Source organism: Phyllobates terribilis, unplaced genomic scaffold, assembly GCF_046119375.1.
Source record: "Phyllobates terribilis strain yellow unplaced genomic scaffold, ASM4611937v1 Scaffold_9__5_contigs__length_417890890, whole genome shotgun sequence".
In the NCBI taxonomy this organism is placed as follows: domain Eukaryota; kingdom Metazoa; phylum Chordata; class Amphibia; order Anura; family Dendrobatidae; genus Phyllobates; species Phyllobates terribilis.
The window spans coordinates 219,838,748-219,856,393 of record NW_027362769.1 but is presented as its reverse complement, the minus strand read 5'-3'; the positions used below and the strand labels follow the sequence as shown (position 1 = coordinate 219,856,393).

At 42.2% G+C, this 17,646-nt stretch overlaps 1 protein-coding gene across 2 annotated transcripts in view; it reads right to left on the bottom strand.

Moving 5' to 3' along the window:
- Positions 1-17,646, bottom strand: part of LOC141162038 (multidrug resistance-associated protein 1-like) — a 122,548-nt gene that overhangs the window by 53,860 nt on the left and 51,042 nt on the right. For both annotated transcript variants that reach the window (XM_073647685.1, XM_073647686.1), the window contains 6 exons: positions 16,303-16,434; positions 15,203-15,430; positions 12,054-12,231; positions 9,545-9,706; positions 3,403-3,495; positions 1,644-1,847 (listed from right to left, as the gene is read on the bottom strand). In XM_073647685.1, the coding sequence (XP_073503786.1) occupies positions 1,644-1,847; positions 3,403-3,495; positions 9,545-9,706; positions 12,054-12,231; positions 15,203-15,430; positions 16,303-16,434 (997 nt within the window). The remainder of the gene's footprint in view (positions 1-1,643; positions 1,848-3,402; positions 3,496-9,544; positions 9,707-12,053; positions 12,232-15,202; positions 15,431-16,302; positions 16,435-17,646) is intronic.

Genomic DNA, 17,646 nt, shown 5'->3' with positions numbered 1-17,646 from the left:
TGCGGGGAAGTAACGTCAGCCCGGGGCACAGGCAGAAAAGGGTGAGTGGTGTCAGCCATTGACACCGCTCACGAGTGTGCCTCTACCCTGGTGGTCACTGTGCTGAATGCCTGAGGCAGGTGGAAAGTGCCCCGCGGCCGCAGAAATTCAGCAATGTCAGTTGTTGTTTTTTTTTTGTTTTTTTTTTTTATTAAAGTGCGTCTCCCTAGAGGAGGCATGGGGTAGTGCCCTAGGCAGGTGCCTACCCTGCCTACTCCTTGTCCAGGCCCTGTTCATATGCCTTGGAAATTTTCATGGTATGGCATGAATTCCAAGTGCGGTTAAAGGGCATCTGTCAGCACAGAATGACTTTTCAAACCAGGCACAGGAGCTTGGTGGTTCAATCGTTTATGTACACCTTCCTACCGGCTTGTTTTCCCTCTCTCTCTGTCCCTTCTCTTGCTCTTTGAAGCCAGAGCTGTCAATCAAAGAGGAGGGTGGTGGAGATTGAGGGAAAACAAGCAGGTGGGAAGGTGAATTTAAATGATTGGCTCCACCATGAAGTACCGAGAAGCGTGACTTAGTTTGAATAGTCATTCTGTGCCGAAAGATTCCCTTAAAGTGACAAGGATCTACTACACTCCCTGCGGCACACCCACGGGTGTGCCACACTCCCTGCGGCACACCCACGGGTGTGCCACACTCCCTGCGGCACACCCACGGGTGTGCCACACTCCCTGCGGCACACCCACGGGTGTGCCACACTCCCTGCGGCACACCCACGGGTGTGCCACACTCCCTGCGGCACACCCACGGGTGTGCCACACTCCCTGCGGCACACCCACGGGTGTGCCACACTCCCTGCGGCACACCCACGGGTGTGCCACACTCCCTGCGGCACACCCACGGGTGTGCCACACTCCCTGCGGCACACCCACGGGTGTGCCACACTCCCTGCGGCACACCCACGGGTGTGCCACACTCCCTGCGGCACACCCACGGGTGTGCCACACTCCCTGCGGCACACCCACGGGTGTGCCACACTCCCTGCGGCACACCCACGGGTGTGCCACACTCCCTGCGGCACACCCACGGGTGTGCCACACTCCCTGCGGCACACCCACGGGTGTGCCACACTCCCTGCGGCACACCCACGGGTGTGCCACACTCCCTGCGGCACACCCACGGGTGTGCCACACTCCCTGCGGCACACCCACGGGTGTGCCACACTCCCTGCGGCACACCCACAGGTGTGCCACACTTCCTGCGGCACACCCACAGGTGTGCCACACTCCCTGCGGCACACCCACAGGTGTGCCACACTTCCTGCGGCACACCCACAGATGTGCTACACTTCCTGCGGCACACCCACAGATGTGCTACACTTCCTGCGGCACACCCACAGATGTGCTACACTTCCTGCGGCACACCCACAGATGTGCTACACTCCTGCAGCACACCCACAGATGTGCTACACTCCTGCAGCACACCCACAGATGTGCTACACTTTCTGCAGCACACCCACAGATGTGCTACACTTTCTGCAGCACACCCACAGATCTGCTACACTCCTACAGCACACCTACAGCAAAGCAGTAGATATCCTAAAGATACAGCCTTGGAAATACATATAAACCAATTAATTATGTTCTTATGATACTTACCCAAAAAGGGGACGACACAAACAGAGCCAGCGCTCCGGAAAGCAACAGAGCGTTTTTCTTTACTGCTTTCAGTTCCATCAGCCTAAAATTTCCAACTTTCTTCATGAAAGCATTTTCCCAGGCATATAGCTTCAGCACCTTTATACCTTGCAGAATTTGAGAGATAAGCTTTATACGGCCATCCTTCTGCTTCATCTGTTCCTCCTGTGGCAATAAATAAGAATTATTGAGGTATTGGAATATTATTGGGACATTAATATCATATATTTACCTACCAGCTGCATATAAGCTTTACTCAAAAAAATCTGCATCAATGAATAGTATTGTTTCTTTTTTATTATAACTTCCATTAAAGGAGATGTACCAGGTTTCAAAGTTATCTCAGATCCATGAGATATGGAATAACTTCCTGCTCGCTGGGGCTCTGACCAGTGGGTCCCCCATCGATCCCGAGAACGGGACTCTGAAGAGCTCAGTCTGAGTGAAGCAAAGGTTGAGCATACGCACTGCCGCTCCACTGATTTTAAATGGGAATGCCGAAGACCAACCAAGCACAGTGGAGTGGCTATCTCCACTGGTCCCATCAAGAATGAATGGAGTGGATTTATGAGGAAGCCGCATGCGCCGCTTAAATAGAGAGCACACACCCTCATAAAGTAGGATTTGAATTTCGGCCCTTTGTGACCACGGGCAGGTAGGTCATTGGATGGTGAATACTTTATATGTAGATGTTTTTCCTCTTCACAAAACACCCCCAGATGAAGCAGGGCGAAACCCGTGGTGCGTTGGAGGAACATGAGGCTACCAGCAGCTGCACTTGTAAGACCTGTCGCTCTTTTTACCTTTAACTTTTGCTTCTTATCCTGATAGTTTGTGTGACCTTCATAAATTATATTGATCGACAATGACAGACATGACAAGTGTATTATAGCCACCATGCATGTAAATATTTAGTGTAAGGTCAAATGTGTGTCTTATTTATTACTTACCGTGTAGAACTACATTAACTACTTATAATGACATTTGCTGCAGTCAATTTTTCAATAAAACAAGTTTTTAAGGGGCATTTTGTCATTTCAATCTTCTGAACTTTATTTGTTCACGGTCAGGAATTTTGTTGCAAATTTTGCACAATACAGAAATAGTTAGGACCCAGTTTTTAATATTTCGATATTTTGCTCTCTGAACATGAATGTTAACATTCAAAGATAAAACATATCACGATGCAGAGAAACATCCCAGCGCAGAAAATGGTATGCCCCACCAATGTGATACTGATGACCCATCTCATTTATAGGTCATGAATATTTTGTGTCCCTTTATGCGATATCTTTCTTTTATGCTAGTTTAAGAAATGCTCCATCTATATATGCTAATAAGTGATCTGTCCTGATGACAGATCCCTTAAACTCCAGTTCTGCGTCTCCTAACATAGCGTGCATGCGCTGTATATAAATGTCAGGGAGCCTCAAGCTGTAAATTTTGTGCAGCTCCTTCTGACATGTTTTACTATGGGCATTGCTTTTCCAAACACAAAGGAGAAATAGTGAGCAGAATAGAAGTATGTGAATTACAAATGGCCCTAGACTCATGTGCTCCAATTATAATTCCTGAATAAAAAAAAAAAAGAAGACATAAATTAAGTGAATATTCTCAAGGCAAAATATTGTAATATAGCAACAACCATACATCAAAAGGTAAAAAAAAGGTTTAGTCAGCTACTTCCAGTTAGTTAAAACAAAGTGTCTCAAAAACTTACCTGGAATTTTTTTATCAATACTCCAAATACTGTAATAAAAGGAAGGTTTAAAATAAATACTCCAACTCCCGCACCTACAGCGACTCCGAGCGTCTGCAAGGAGGACATTAACAATTAGTGCTAATGATTGAAAGGAAACATCACAAAAGTAGTTATATATACAGTATATGGTTCTCGAATAAACCTCAGTCCCTGATTCCAAGAAGGATAGTCTATAGTGTCTTCTCGGACCTTCCAGCTCTTACACTGACCTCACCAAACATGCACACAGAATGATCAGTAAAAGATTGTTCTGTGCATAGACAATATCATTCTCGGCAGCACATGCCTTGTTTACACAGGATGATGTGCTGTCTAGAACATGGATTTTTAAGTAAACTAGTAGCCATTTCGCTCGACAAATGACCGACCGTTTTGCTCGTTCTGCAGCCTGGCCAATTGTCGGGAAACAAGCATTTCTAGGAATATTTGTTTGTGATAATCAATAAATGCACCCCAATGATTGTCTATATGTTCTCTATCACATATACATAACAATGGCAGGAGTTGGGTTTCCTTCACTTTTATTCACAGGGAAAAAACTTTAGGAGTGACAAATTGCTTTAAGCCGATATAAACTGTGCTACGGATTATTTATGTCCACTAATCCTGGATACAGTAAAAGGGCTGTTCCATGTTTGGAAGTTATCCCCTATCTACAGGATAGGGGGTAAATTACTGATCGCTTGGGGTCCGACTGATCCCAGAGACGGAACTCTGAAGAACCCCATCTGAATGGAGCAGAGGTCGAGCATATGCCCCTCTGCGCCATTCATTGCCAATGAGAGCGCCGCAGATCATAAGAGTGCCAAAGCTAAGAATGAATGGAGCGGAAGTGACTGTACTCAACATCTGCCGCATTCACATGAGGCTCTCCAGATCTCCATTCTCTGGATTGGTGGGGGTCCCATTGGTCAGATCCCAAGGAATTGAAACTTATCCCTTATCTTGTGGTTAGGGAATAATTTCCAAACTTGGTACAACCACTTTAAGAGAAATTTGAGCTGTTTGATAAGCTTGGAATTGTGCAAATTGTGACAAATTTATCGAAACGGCAAGAGTGGAATGATAACCATGCCTCTCTATTCTACACCTTGCATATGTTTTGCCCCTAAAAAGTCTGACACTGGAAATATAATTTGACACTTTTTTGACAGCTTGTCATAAACCCTTTTTCTACACAATTTTTGAAGCTGTTGAAAAAGTGTATATTCTGTGCAGTGCACTAGGGGGCACCAGAACTGGTATGTAACAGCAATATCTAGACACAGTAGCATTTTTAAAAATAAGTTTAAAAAATATATATATATCAGTTTTAGATAACCTAGCAGAAAAGTTAGACAAGCAGATTAAAAAAAAATAATTCAGCTTTCAAGGTCGAAATCAGGTTATGGATCCAAAATTTCATTGCATAAGATTCTTCTATTCCAAACCTAACAGGTAGTTATGAGCGAGTATGTTCTGTTAACCCTTTCTCTGAGTATATTCGGGCGAGCATCGAGTAGTTACAGCTGCTCAGTGATATGTTTGAATCACTCCCGTGTGCATGATTTGCGACTGTTTGACAGCTTTATTACATGTGAGGAATGTGTAAGAAATAGACATTCCTCACATGTAATAAAGCTGTCAAACCGTTGCAAATCATGCACACGGGAGCGATTCAAACATATCACCGAGCAGCTGTAAATACTCGGATCTCGGCCCGAGCGTACTTGGCGAAAGGGTTAACAAAACATACTCGCTCATCACTACTAACAGGCGCTGATGGTAAGGGTATGTTCACGCTAGGCTTTTTTTCAGTGTTTTTTATGCAAATTTTCAGCTGTGTTTTATAATACCAGCAAAGTCTATGAGATTTAAAAAATCTCATGCACACACATTGATTTTTGTGTGATCAGTATTATGTGTTTTGCATGTTTTTTTGCACAGTAGAGCATGGCACTTCTTTCAGGGTTTTTTCAGCGTTTTTCACCCATTGAAAGTAATGGGTGGTGAAAAAACGCTTAAAAACGCCTAGTGTAAAAATCGCCATCAGGTTTTGCTGCATTTTTAGTTAAAAAAATGCATGTACAGCAGTATGTGAAACTCATTTATGTTGTGACTTTCCCAAGTTTACCATCTTGTTTTGGTCGCCTGAGATGGCAGTTAGGATTAGTACAGTTTAATTAAATTAGTTATGCGTACAAAGTAAACATTGGCTGACCAAAGTGTGAAATTGAACAATCCCTGTGGCCAAAAGGTTTAAAATTGAACAATGCCTGAGCATCTCAAGGGCAGACCAAAGTGTCAAAGTAAATAGTGTCCTACAAAGTCAATGCACTTCCAGTGTCTTAGGTAAACCATTCCTGAACAATTCACCTCCCCCACTGTTACATTTGAAATTCTGGTTAATATGGTTTCACATATGTCTTGCATTGGTGACCTGTGTTCATGCTTCTGTGGTGGAAGCAAAGTTGAACTTTGGGATCCTAAAAAATGCACCAAAAGCAAAGCAAAACCTGTGTTCTTGCCTCAGCTTCTTTCCTGCCAAGAGATCAGGTTTTGCTGCAGAAAAAAACACCTAGTGTAAACATACCCTAAGACATTTCTATAGTTCCACATGTACTGGTCTTTAAGAGATTCTTCGATAACTTCTTCATGTTAATTAACAGACTGTAGTTTACTGTCACTTTTGATGTCACATTTTACTTATTAATATTTTTATGAACTCTGGGCCGAGTCTCCTCTATTCAGTCACATCAGCAGCCATGGTAAAAACATGCATTACCAATACTGGATCATTAAGAACAAAGGGTAACCTGTTCTACAACCTACATTCCTGACAATTTTTCGCTGCGATACTATAGTGTACTTAAAGAAAAACTGCTCTGAAATCTACATTATTAAAGAAAGATGTATAGGCCTTTGCTGTTCTATTACAGTGTACACAGAGATCCCATTGACCATACTTTTTATAGCATCTGCATGTTTATTCTAAACTCCTGGTACATGTATTGAGCATGGATTAATATTCTAAGGGGAAAATATCCAAACTGGAAGCTTGTGAGTTTTGCCACAGACACGGTTGTAAGTCACAGGCAGGGGCATACCGACCCGGAAGACCACGCAGTCTCTATGGGGCCCATTAGTCATGGGGAACCCGATGCCAAGAGGCACCGCCATCAAGCACTCGCCCACTGTCACAATTTCAATGACATCTGCATCCCCAGGACGGTGGAATAGGGAGCCTTCAGCTCCCTGCTGCACCATTCAATCTGAGTGTCTGAGTCTCAGCACAACAGGCGCAATGATGTCATTAGATCGCACCTGCTGTACGGAGCCTTAGTCCTGCACCATCGGGGAAATGGGGCTAGTAGTTTTATTTTTTTTTAATGGTAGTACTCGTGGGGTCTGGGGCTACCCTGATAATATGTATGAAAGTCATGATGCTGTGTAGGGACCATGATACTGTGTGTGGGGGTTATGTAGGCTATCATACTGTTTGTGGGGGACCAGTAGAGGCCATCATACTGAATGTGGAGCCATCATACTGTTTGGGGGAAATTAAACCATGTGTGGGAGAAGTGGGTGTCGTCATATTGTGAGGAGCAAGTAGAGGGACATTCTAGAGTGTGGGAGGCAGTTAAGTGGCATGATGCTGTGGGAGGTATTATACTGTGTTGAGGTCACTGTGGGGGCATAATACTGTGCTGGGGGCACTGTGGCGACATGTGTGAGGGTAACTGTGGGGGCATCATACTCATGTGGGTAGTACTGTGACTGCAAATTATGGTTGGGAATTCACTGTAGATATATCATACTATGTATGGGGGCATCTTTGAGGGTATCATCCCCTATGGGGGTCATGAAAGGGATGTTGCAGTGGGTAAGAATACAATATATGCATAATTACTGTATGCATGCTGCAATACATGTCCCATCTGCACCAAATAACTTTTTTTGGGAGGAGGGGGATTGTGGAGAGGGGCCCAATTAGGGCTTTTGCTATGGGGCTCCGTGATTAATATGTACACCCCTGATCGCCGGCTGTCCTCATCACGTGAGCAACCAGATGGACCTCCGACAGCTGGAGGAACAAAATGTAGTAAAAATGTAAGCAATCCGCATCATCAGCAGAGATTTCTTCAGCTTTGTTATTTTTTGGCATTTTATTTAGACATGTCAGGAGAACGTTAGTGGATTTGAGGAGTTCCCAGAAAGAAAGGACTTTCTTGATTAATAAACCCTCTATTAGAGGGGGATCCCCATCTAGATGGAGGATGGTGACAAAGAACATCTCTCACGCTGAACTGTTTACACATTACACGAAAATCCTATTAATATCACTGTGTAATGCTTCATTTCCCCTGATGTGGCGCTGCAGGGAAATGCCACAAAGACATAACAGCTGATTGCTGACAGTCCCAAGAGATCAACTTATTAACAAAGGACCCTTCTAATAAAAAAAAAAGTTATTTTAAGGTCAACCTCCTCTTCTGTTTTTTCCTCATCACTCCAGCCTAATATTTTTGCACTTGCTACCAATAGAACAGGAAATTTTCATCTTAAAGTGAATGGTAGTAGAAGTATAAAGGCTCGCACAACTAAGTAATGTAAATGTGCTCAAAAGGAAAAAATACTAGTAAATAACTTGGAAAAACTTCGGCGCTAGAAAAATGATGATTTCATGGGATAACGTGAATCCAAATGTACTTTATTTACAAACTCAAGCCAACCTGTGATAAACAGATAACAAAATCCAATCCAACGTTTCGCCTGTATAGCCTTTTTCAAGGGTATCTGTATATGCATATATACGGGAACATAGTATATCATACAGTAAAGATTCTAATTGTAATAACAACAAAATACATATCCAGAACTAGTCATACTTATCAAACATCTGATCAAAGTGAAAAGACCATAAACATAGTCGTGTAGATTTCCAGAGTCATGTAGATATCCTATTCATTAAGATCATATGCAATATATATTGAGAGAAATATGATGGTCTAAAAGACAAAAAGGAGCATTCACATACAGTTACATATAATGAAATACGGCACATATATGATAATGGTATTCTCAAATGAACTAAACGGCATAACCCTAATGTCAAAAGTGAGGAACACGAAGTGAAAAAAAAAAGTTAAAAAAGGGGGGAGAGAAGAAAAAGGAAAAAAAAGGGGGAAGAGAGGGGGTTATTTGAAGAAAGATTCAGAAGAAAAGAAAACAGAAGTCAAACAAATGACAAAAAAAAGATGAAGACAAGGTAATACCTGTGAAATATCTGTTGGCATTCATACATTACTCATGGTGTGGTAAGTCACATCTGAGGTCCGATCACGCTGGTGCAGGTATGATTTAGTCACTATACAACATTCACTTCTGACCTATTTTACCAAGGTGCTTTTCTATATTTCACCATTTCCTTGCCTCTCGGTCTATAAATTCAGGTTGTAGATGGGACTATGTTTATGGTCTTTTCACTTTGATAAGATGTTTGATAATTATAGCAAGTTCTGGATACGTATTTTGCGGTCATTACTATCAGAATTTTTCATGTACGATATACTTTGTTCCTGTTTATATATACAGATATCCTTGAAAAAGGCTATATAGGCGAAACGGATTGGATTTTGCTATCTGTTTATCACAGGTTGGCTTGAGTTTGTAAATAAAGTACATTTGGATTCACGTTATCCCATGAAATCATCATTTTTCTAGTGCCGAAGGTTTTCCCAAGTTATTTAAAGTGAATGGTGCGAGGATTTACTTTATGATTGTGGGGAGGGTCCGACCTCTGGAACTCTTACCAAACCAAAAATGAAGAGGTTCCTTCACTGTTTTTCCCTGCAGTTGATGTGCAGGGGAACTGCTGTCTAACAGCCGTGAAACATGCGGCCGCGGGGACTCGAATATGTCACTCAAGCACCCGCGATACTCGGTATACACCCGAGCACACTAGGCAAACTCTAGTAACGAGCACTTGAGCTCCTCGCTAGCGGTGACATTTATCACCTACCTAGTCTCCTCAATCTTCAGCCAATAAAGGAATAACAAAACAGAAATATAATTAAAGACATAATCACATCGACAATAAGATGGGCATATACTAACTCACCTGCCACAGAAAATACATAGCAAAAATAATTGTAATTGGTGCCGACCAAATATAGTTTAAACATGTGGCCAAGTCCATGAGCTTCTGGACATCGGTGGAGATCAGATTTACAATTTCCCCAGCCGAGGAATTCTTACGTCCTGCATTGGAAATGACTAATGCCTGTAATGTTGTATCAGGAAGAAATATATATCATCTTAATGAAAAAGAGAAACAGATAAAGAAATATCAAACATATTCGCTGTTCACGTTTCTATCTAGACATCACTTTTTTTAACACATTTTTTATTACAATTATCCAAATATCCAGTAAAATTCCATTATACCCATCGGTCTAAAAAGTGGCAGTATAAAGATTCTTTAATATTCTAGTGATGTAAATTATGTTATCATCAAGTGCATCTAGGCCAAAATTTATGTAAATCATGTTTTTCAGCAAAATTAGGCACATTTATTAGCTGGGCATTATTTACATTGGATGGGAATACCCACAAATGACACATATAGTATGTCGATTTAATATGCCATTAAGATCTATGCCTAAAGTATTTTGACAATAGATTGCCTGGTCCAAAATGTCCTGTTAATAGCTGGCTGCATGTTTATTAAAGGGAGTCTCTCTCTCCAGAATGGTGAATTAAAGGGAATCTGTCAGTAGGATCACCCCTCTTAAGCCGTCTATATGAGCATGTAGTTCATAGAAAATTGAATAACATGATACCTGCGATCCGATGTCTTATTCTAGAGAAATCTGCGTTTTTCTTAATATGTAGATGAGCCATTAAGATCTATAGGCCGGAGGTAGATCTCATGGCTTAGTGTAAGTGTGCATTCTCATCATTGGCTCCTGTCTGCAGTATAGAACCTTGTGGCAGTCGCAGACAAGAGCCAGGGATGTGTCACGCCAGGTGTGGGAAAGACTTAGTGCAACACAGAGGGAAGAGGGAAAGGGAACCCAGACTCTAGGGAAAGGGGGGAAGTGGAGACCTCCTAGTCTGATCTGGCGTCACCCTGTCTCAACTACCGTCCCTATATTGCCTCTTCAAAAATCACCGCACGCGTGCCTCGCCCTGTCTTTCCCTAGCGTATGACTAAGGCTAGGGATGGGAGGAGATGAGCACTAGTCGATCTTCACTAAACTCTATAGACAACAAGAGTAGACAAACAGGGGGAATTGCTTAGCTTTAGACGACTCCAGACAAATGAGAACTCGACCTCAAGCTCCAGAGAGGACAAAGTACTGCTCTTGCTAAACCTCACAAGTAGTAATGAATATCGCCAGCACCTCCCTCTCAGACACACCAGGTATATATACACCCAGGCCAGGGAGCTAATTAGCCAGAGGGAGGCAGCCGCTAGGTCCTAGAGGGAGGTAGCCGCTAGGTCCTAGAGACAGCCAGCCTCTAAGATGTCTGTAATGCCAAACGTAGAGATCTCCTGCAACCAACTGCAGGGCGACTTCTGTCACCTCTGACACACCCGTGACATGATGAGAGTGCAGATTGACACTGTGCGAGTAGTACATGAATGGGCTCCTGCAGTGTCAGTGTGCACGCTCATGGCTAGTTCCGATCTACAGTATAGAACAGTGTGGTGGCCGCAGACAGGAGTTAGTGAGGAGAGTGCACAATAAGGCTGTGTGCCCACTATGCGTTTTTCAAGCGTTTTTGATGCGGAATTTCCTCAGCGTAAACGCTTGCAAAACGCTTGGTAATCCGTGCCCCATGATCCCCAATGAAAATCTGCATGTTCTGTGCCCATGCTGCGGAATTTTCTGCAGCGGATTTTCCTTGCGGAAAAATCCGCAGCGTGTCCATTATTTGTGCGTTTCTGCATACGGATTTGAGGTCCCAATGCATTTGAAAAACGCAAGTCAAATCTGCATGTAAAAATGCGTCAAAAACGCGTGCAAAATCCGCAAGCATTTTTGACTGCCAAGAACATGCAGAAACGCTGCAGAAATTTTCTGCTTCATTTCTGCATCGTGGGCACATACCCTGAATACTGTGTGAGTGACACATGGCTAGGTTCTTGCAATGTCAGTGTGCACTTTCTACATTAGCTCCTTCTTGTGGCCACCACTGAGTACTGCACCACAGACAGCAGCCTGCGACGAGAGCGTACATTAACACTGCGGAAGTGGCACGTGGCTGGGCTTTTGCAGTGTCTGTGTACACTCTCATCACTTGCTCCTGTCTGCAGCCGATGCTCAGTACTATACTGCAGACAGTGACGAGAAAGCACACCGACATTGAGCATGGCTGGGCTCCTGCAGTGTCACTGTGGAGGTGCATAGCCGCTGAGTTAGACATTGCTCACTTTAACGCTGTCAATCAAGATATAACAGTGCTCAGTATGCAAATTGAGGAAGCACAATGGCACACTGTGCCCTTGGCCATGCCAAGGGTACACCAAAACCCCCTTGTTTGCATGCGAAATTCCTCTACAAAAATGTACTGCAAATTAGCAAACTAAAATGTACCATCTGGGTTACAAAAAAATACTGTACCTTCTTATAGACACTTCCCACTATTGCTGACCTGAGTCTCATTCCTATAACATAGCACTGGTAGTCGTGTTGGTGTAGGAAGAGGGACTGGAAACAAGGACAAATGAGCAGGAATACCGCAATCAGAAAGCTCTGCCAGGTTGGTGCTGAAGAATTCTGCAAACGGTCCAGGAGCAGCCTGATGAAAACGAATGAACAGGAATAATACTTAGTGAGAAATCATTTTAAGTTCTTATCTTTATTAATCATTTAAAGGGGTTGTCCACCTCTTTTGGTCATATTTTTTTCTAAATTAAATGCATGTATTTGGTGCTAAAAAAAAAAAACATTTTTGCAATTGAATTTCATTAAAAATGTAGCACGTTTGGCTTTTCTAGGCTTTGTTTTGCTACACAGTACTAACTTGGATGTGGTCTGTGGTCATACATCAGCAGAGAAGTGCTCTGAAAAAGACAGTTGAAAGAGTTAAAAACTCTCCCATCAGACTGTAAGAATATGCTCACTGACAGATTCTCAGTTAACTCAGTCTCCAGCCAACAACAGACTATGGAAAACAAATGGGACAACATTTTTAATGAAACACAATTACAATAATAATTGTAGCTGGCGCTGGCATCCGCATAACATTTTCAACTGTATTGGCATCCTGGATGCGGATACAGTTGAAAGCAATGTTGGAATACCTCCTCCATTCTCCCTGTGCGCCTGCGTTCTGATGTCTCAGTGTGGTATTTGGAAAGCTATGTGAGGGCCATTATACTATTTGGTGGGCTATATGAAGAGCCATTATAATATTTGGTGGGCTATATGAAGGGCCATTATATTGTATGGAGGGCTATGTGAAGGGCCATTATACTGTTTGAATGGCTATGTGAAGGCAATTATACTGTTTGCAAGGCTATGTGGGGGGCATCATACTGTTTGCAGTGCTATGGGGGGACATTATACTGTTTGGAGGGCTAGTGGGAGGCATTTTACTGTATGCGGACAACTATACAGTGTGGAGGTTTGTATGGGTCCCATCATACTGTGTGGAAGGATTTGTGGGGGCCATTATACTGGTTGGTGGACTATGTGGGGGCCATTATACTATGTGGGGGCCATTAGGCAGTGTGGAGGGTTGTGTGGGGTCAATCATACTTTGTGGAAAGTTATGTAAGGGCCATCATACTGTGTGGAGGGATGTAGGAGCCATTATACTGTATGGAGGGCCATTATACTGTATGGAGAGGGGATCATATTGTCTGGAGGGCTGTGTTGGGGGGTCACCATATTTTGTGGGGGGGGTAATGTAGGGTCATCATTCTGCATGTGTGTGTAGAGTACTGTGGAGGAATCCACTGTGGGGGTATCATACTGTGTTCGGAGGACAAGTTTGTTGGCATCATACTTTATGGGGTCCATGAAAGGGGTAACAATGCGTGGTAACACTAAGGGGCTTCAATAAGAGGAAAATTACTTTGTAAGGGCTACAAAGTTGTGATATATGCTCCTCTGTGGCCCTGTTGAATATATATATTTTTTTGGGGGGAGGGGGCCCAGCTAGGATCTTTTGCTATGGGTCCCCATGAATTCTATGTATGCCCCTGGGCAGCCTTGCTGCATATTTTAAGTGTGGATGTTGCACCAGTACCAGTAAGTGCAATTAAATATACTGTAAAAGCACATTCATACATGGCATAAAAAAATATTTTATGACTCCGATTTCGCAAACGTTTTTCACCAGAATTCTGATGTAACACGGTTTGAAATGTTGCAAACTTTTTGTGCAAATATTTTGCGACTTATTCCATCTTTACAACAGTACTAGCCAGGTCTACCAACTCTATGTAAAGCAGGTGAAGCATAGCCAAGAGTTGGCAAGGCGGAAAGTGGTGACAAACTCATCAGAATTTACACCACTAAAAGTACAAGAAAGAAATCCTACAACCTGCACCATAAATCTATGGAAATTCCACCTCTTCTAAATGTGGACTGTGCGGCTGATCCATGACAATTTACAGTAGCATTTTGTTTCTAAAACCCGTTCTATACATAGCAGTAAAATAATCTGCAGGAATATGAGAACACTGCGGATTCTCAAATCTACATGATAAATATGTTGTGGATAAGCTGTGGATTTCCATCTTTGATGTATAGGTCATAAACTAGCAGCAAAACCGTCCATCATGTGTGTGGACCTGCCTTAGGGTATGTGCACACGACGTCCTTCAGGCAGGTCTGCTCCGATACCCACCTAAAAAAGCGCTCAGGCTTTTGAGCTTCTTTTAACTGTTTCAGTCTTCGAAAGACGCAAATCAGTTAAAAGAAGTGACCTGACTATTCTTCATTCACTTACTACTTTAGAATAAAACTTAAAAAAATACTGAAGAAAAAGAGACCCCTTAAAAAAAAAATGATTCAGGACAAGAGATGCCGGCGTGTCCTGTTGCATCTTACTCCTGTAAAACACTCCTTGAGGAAGCCACTCGGCGAAACGTACGTTCTAATAGAATATATATTTATGTATTGACCCTGCTGCTATATTTATATTCAAAATCTTAAACTTTACTCAGGGAAACTACCATTTGCTTATCCTATACGTTTCCCTGTGATTTTTGGATTTGATCCCCTCTGTATGTCTTATTATCCCCCTTGCTAAATATATTTTTATCTTTATGTATTAATAAAAATATGCTTTTTATTGAATATTCCAGTGTCTATTCACATTTTTTGGTAGGATTCCTGTAAAACACTGCGGGTACACAGATGTCGTGTGCACATGCCCTTTAAATCAGGCTGAGAGCAGCAGATCCAAGAATATACCTGATTAAGTTCAGATATGGATGTAATCAGCATTTATATAATTACTTTTTTATTAAAGGTGTTTGTTCTATAAATGTATTTGTGTAGTTTTCTTATTATCGATACAAATATTCTATGGATTATGTAACTGAGTACATGTAAAGGAAAGCTATTCTGCGTACCCATGATCAGATGGGTTCTAACCTTGAAACTCTGACCTAATAAAAACAATACACCCAAGTAATAAAAAAAATTGATTTCTGTAAATCATGACAGATGCACAAGAGGTCAAAGCCACAGAAAGGTGCAGTATGTCGTAAATCACAAGAGCCCTGAACTTTTCTTTGCTCTTGTTAATCCCGTACCTCATAAGTTGGGGGCTGATGAAGAGAAATGCAGTGTACAGAACCATTAACAGTGCACTAAATAGGTAGTGGTGGCCAAAACATTGAGCGATGATCTTTAGTAGTGACTGGTTATTCATCTGCATACTGGGATTTTTCAGGAGAATTTCAGTCTCATTCTGATCTTCTTGATAAACCTGAATATCATTCTTCTCCTTAGCATTAGAGAACTTTGTGTGAACCTCCAACCTGCAATGATAGAAAAAGACACAATCTGTCACGCAAGGTGAGGAAAGGAATAAGTGTACAATGACGGGAAAAAGGGTAAGGGGGAGTGGAGAGCCCTAGGCAGATCTAATATCATCCTGTCTACCCCATCATCCCTATATAGGTTCGCACTTATCACTGAGCAGGAACCTAAACCCTGAATGTCCCTAGAGCTAAGCCATAGGGAAGGGACGGGGTGCGCACTAGTCAGGCCCCACTACAAACTAAAGACAACAAGGTAAACAAACAAAGGAGATTCACAGAGAGAGGTAACGCCAACTGTCTTCCAAGGGAACCAAAGAAGAACCTAGTCGACTACTAGTACTCCAAGCCTGGACAGAGGAACATAGAACTATCACCGGCGACTCTCTGGAGAAACAGATTTTCTAACTACCAAGCAAGGGTGTGTCAATCAGCAGCAAAAGGTGGAGGTCGCCTCTGGGTCCTGAAGGAAGGATATAACTATATTACAGAGACGAGAGGATGAAAAAGGTATCTGCAATGCCAAGCGCAGTGACCTTCTGTAGCCGGATCCAGAGAGACTGTCTGTCACACCTGACACACCATCACACAATCCTTTAGGGAAATGCAACTCTGACTTCACTGAAAATGGCGCCACTCCAGGACGTAGGTTTTAAGAGTTTTTGCTTTAACATGGGCCGTCAAGCGATTAAGAAGCGGTTGCCCAGTAGTGGACAACCCCCATATGTTCATCGTTATTTTTTCTGATATATGGGGGAAAAAAATTAGTAGGGCATTATACAGCACACACAATACAAAAGAAACATAGTGGTATACTTCTCGTACTTTTCTGTGGTACGCCAGTATTACCACGATGATTGAATTTAACTTACGGTTTACGCTTATGCCATTGTCTTTGGATCTCTTTTGAAAATTGTAATAAAATTTCTTCAGCAGTGTCTGATTTTCTCAGAGACCAAACATCATCTGATTTTAATGGATGTTTATAACCCCTAAACATTATTCTGAAAAGAAGAGAAAGAAGAAGAAATTAAAGTGGCATCCACGTGGTAGTCGTATTTTCAATCTAGTTTCCCCATCTCATAAATCAATAGTATATCACTCTGGGAACCCTACATATCCTGAATATGAAGGCGCTGCATCACCTTTAGGCTGGGAATAAACAGATATCTGGCGACTTTGGTCGCTACACCTGCCGCTAGTTGTCGTTGCTACAATACAAGTGAATGGGGTCACATTGCAACCTCAAAGTTACTACAATAAGCAAGTTGCTAAAAATCCAATGCTGTTGGACTTCTTGTCACTTGCTGGTTTCATTTAATTCAAACATCGAATGGATAGTTTGCGCTGACACTGATGCACCCTGAACCTGCAGAAAACCTTGGATTTCTTTGGAACTTGATTGGGGCTGCTTATCCATCATCCAGACCATCCTGGGTTGCAACCTTTCATCAGTTTTTTTCTGACGTCCACATCCAGGGAGATTAGCTACAGTGCCATGGGTTGTAGGCTTCTTGATTATGTTGTGCTCGGTGGACAAAGGAACATCAAGATCTCTGGAGATGGACTTGTAACCTTGAGATTGTTGATATTTTTCAACATTTGTGGTTCTCAAGTCCTCAGACAGTTTTCTTCTCCTCTTTTTGTTCTCCATGCTTAGTATGGCGCACACACAGACACACAATGAAAAGATTGAGTCAACTTCTCCACTTTTTATTTGGTTTCAGGTGTGATTTTCATATTGCCCACACCTGTTACTTTCCACAGGTGAGTTTAATCGAGCATCACATGCTTGAAACAAAGTTGTTTATCCACAATTTTGGAAAGGAGCCAACAATTTTTTTCTGGCCCATTTTTTGGGTTGTGTGAAATGATGTCCAATTTGCCTTTTTTCCCTCTGTTTTTTTTGTGTTGTTCCAATACAGACACAGCAAATAAGCATATGTATAACAAAACATGTGTAATTGCTAAAATATTCAGGGAGAAATACTTAATTTTCTGGAATGATTTCAAGGGTGCCAACACTTCTGGCCATGACAGTATAAAATATACATATACAGTACATTAACACACATTATAATAGATAGATAGATAGATAGATAGAGAGAGAGAGCTATACATACATATATACACAACCAACACCTGTCACAAAATTAAATGTAGTCACTCCAAGCAATTCATATAACAACACACATTATCCCTGGTTGTTGCCTTAA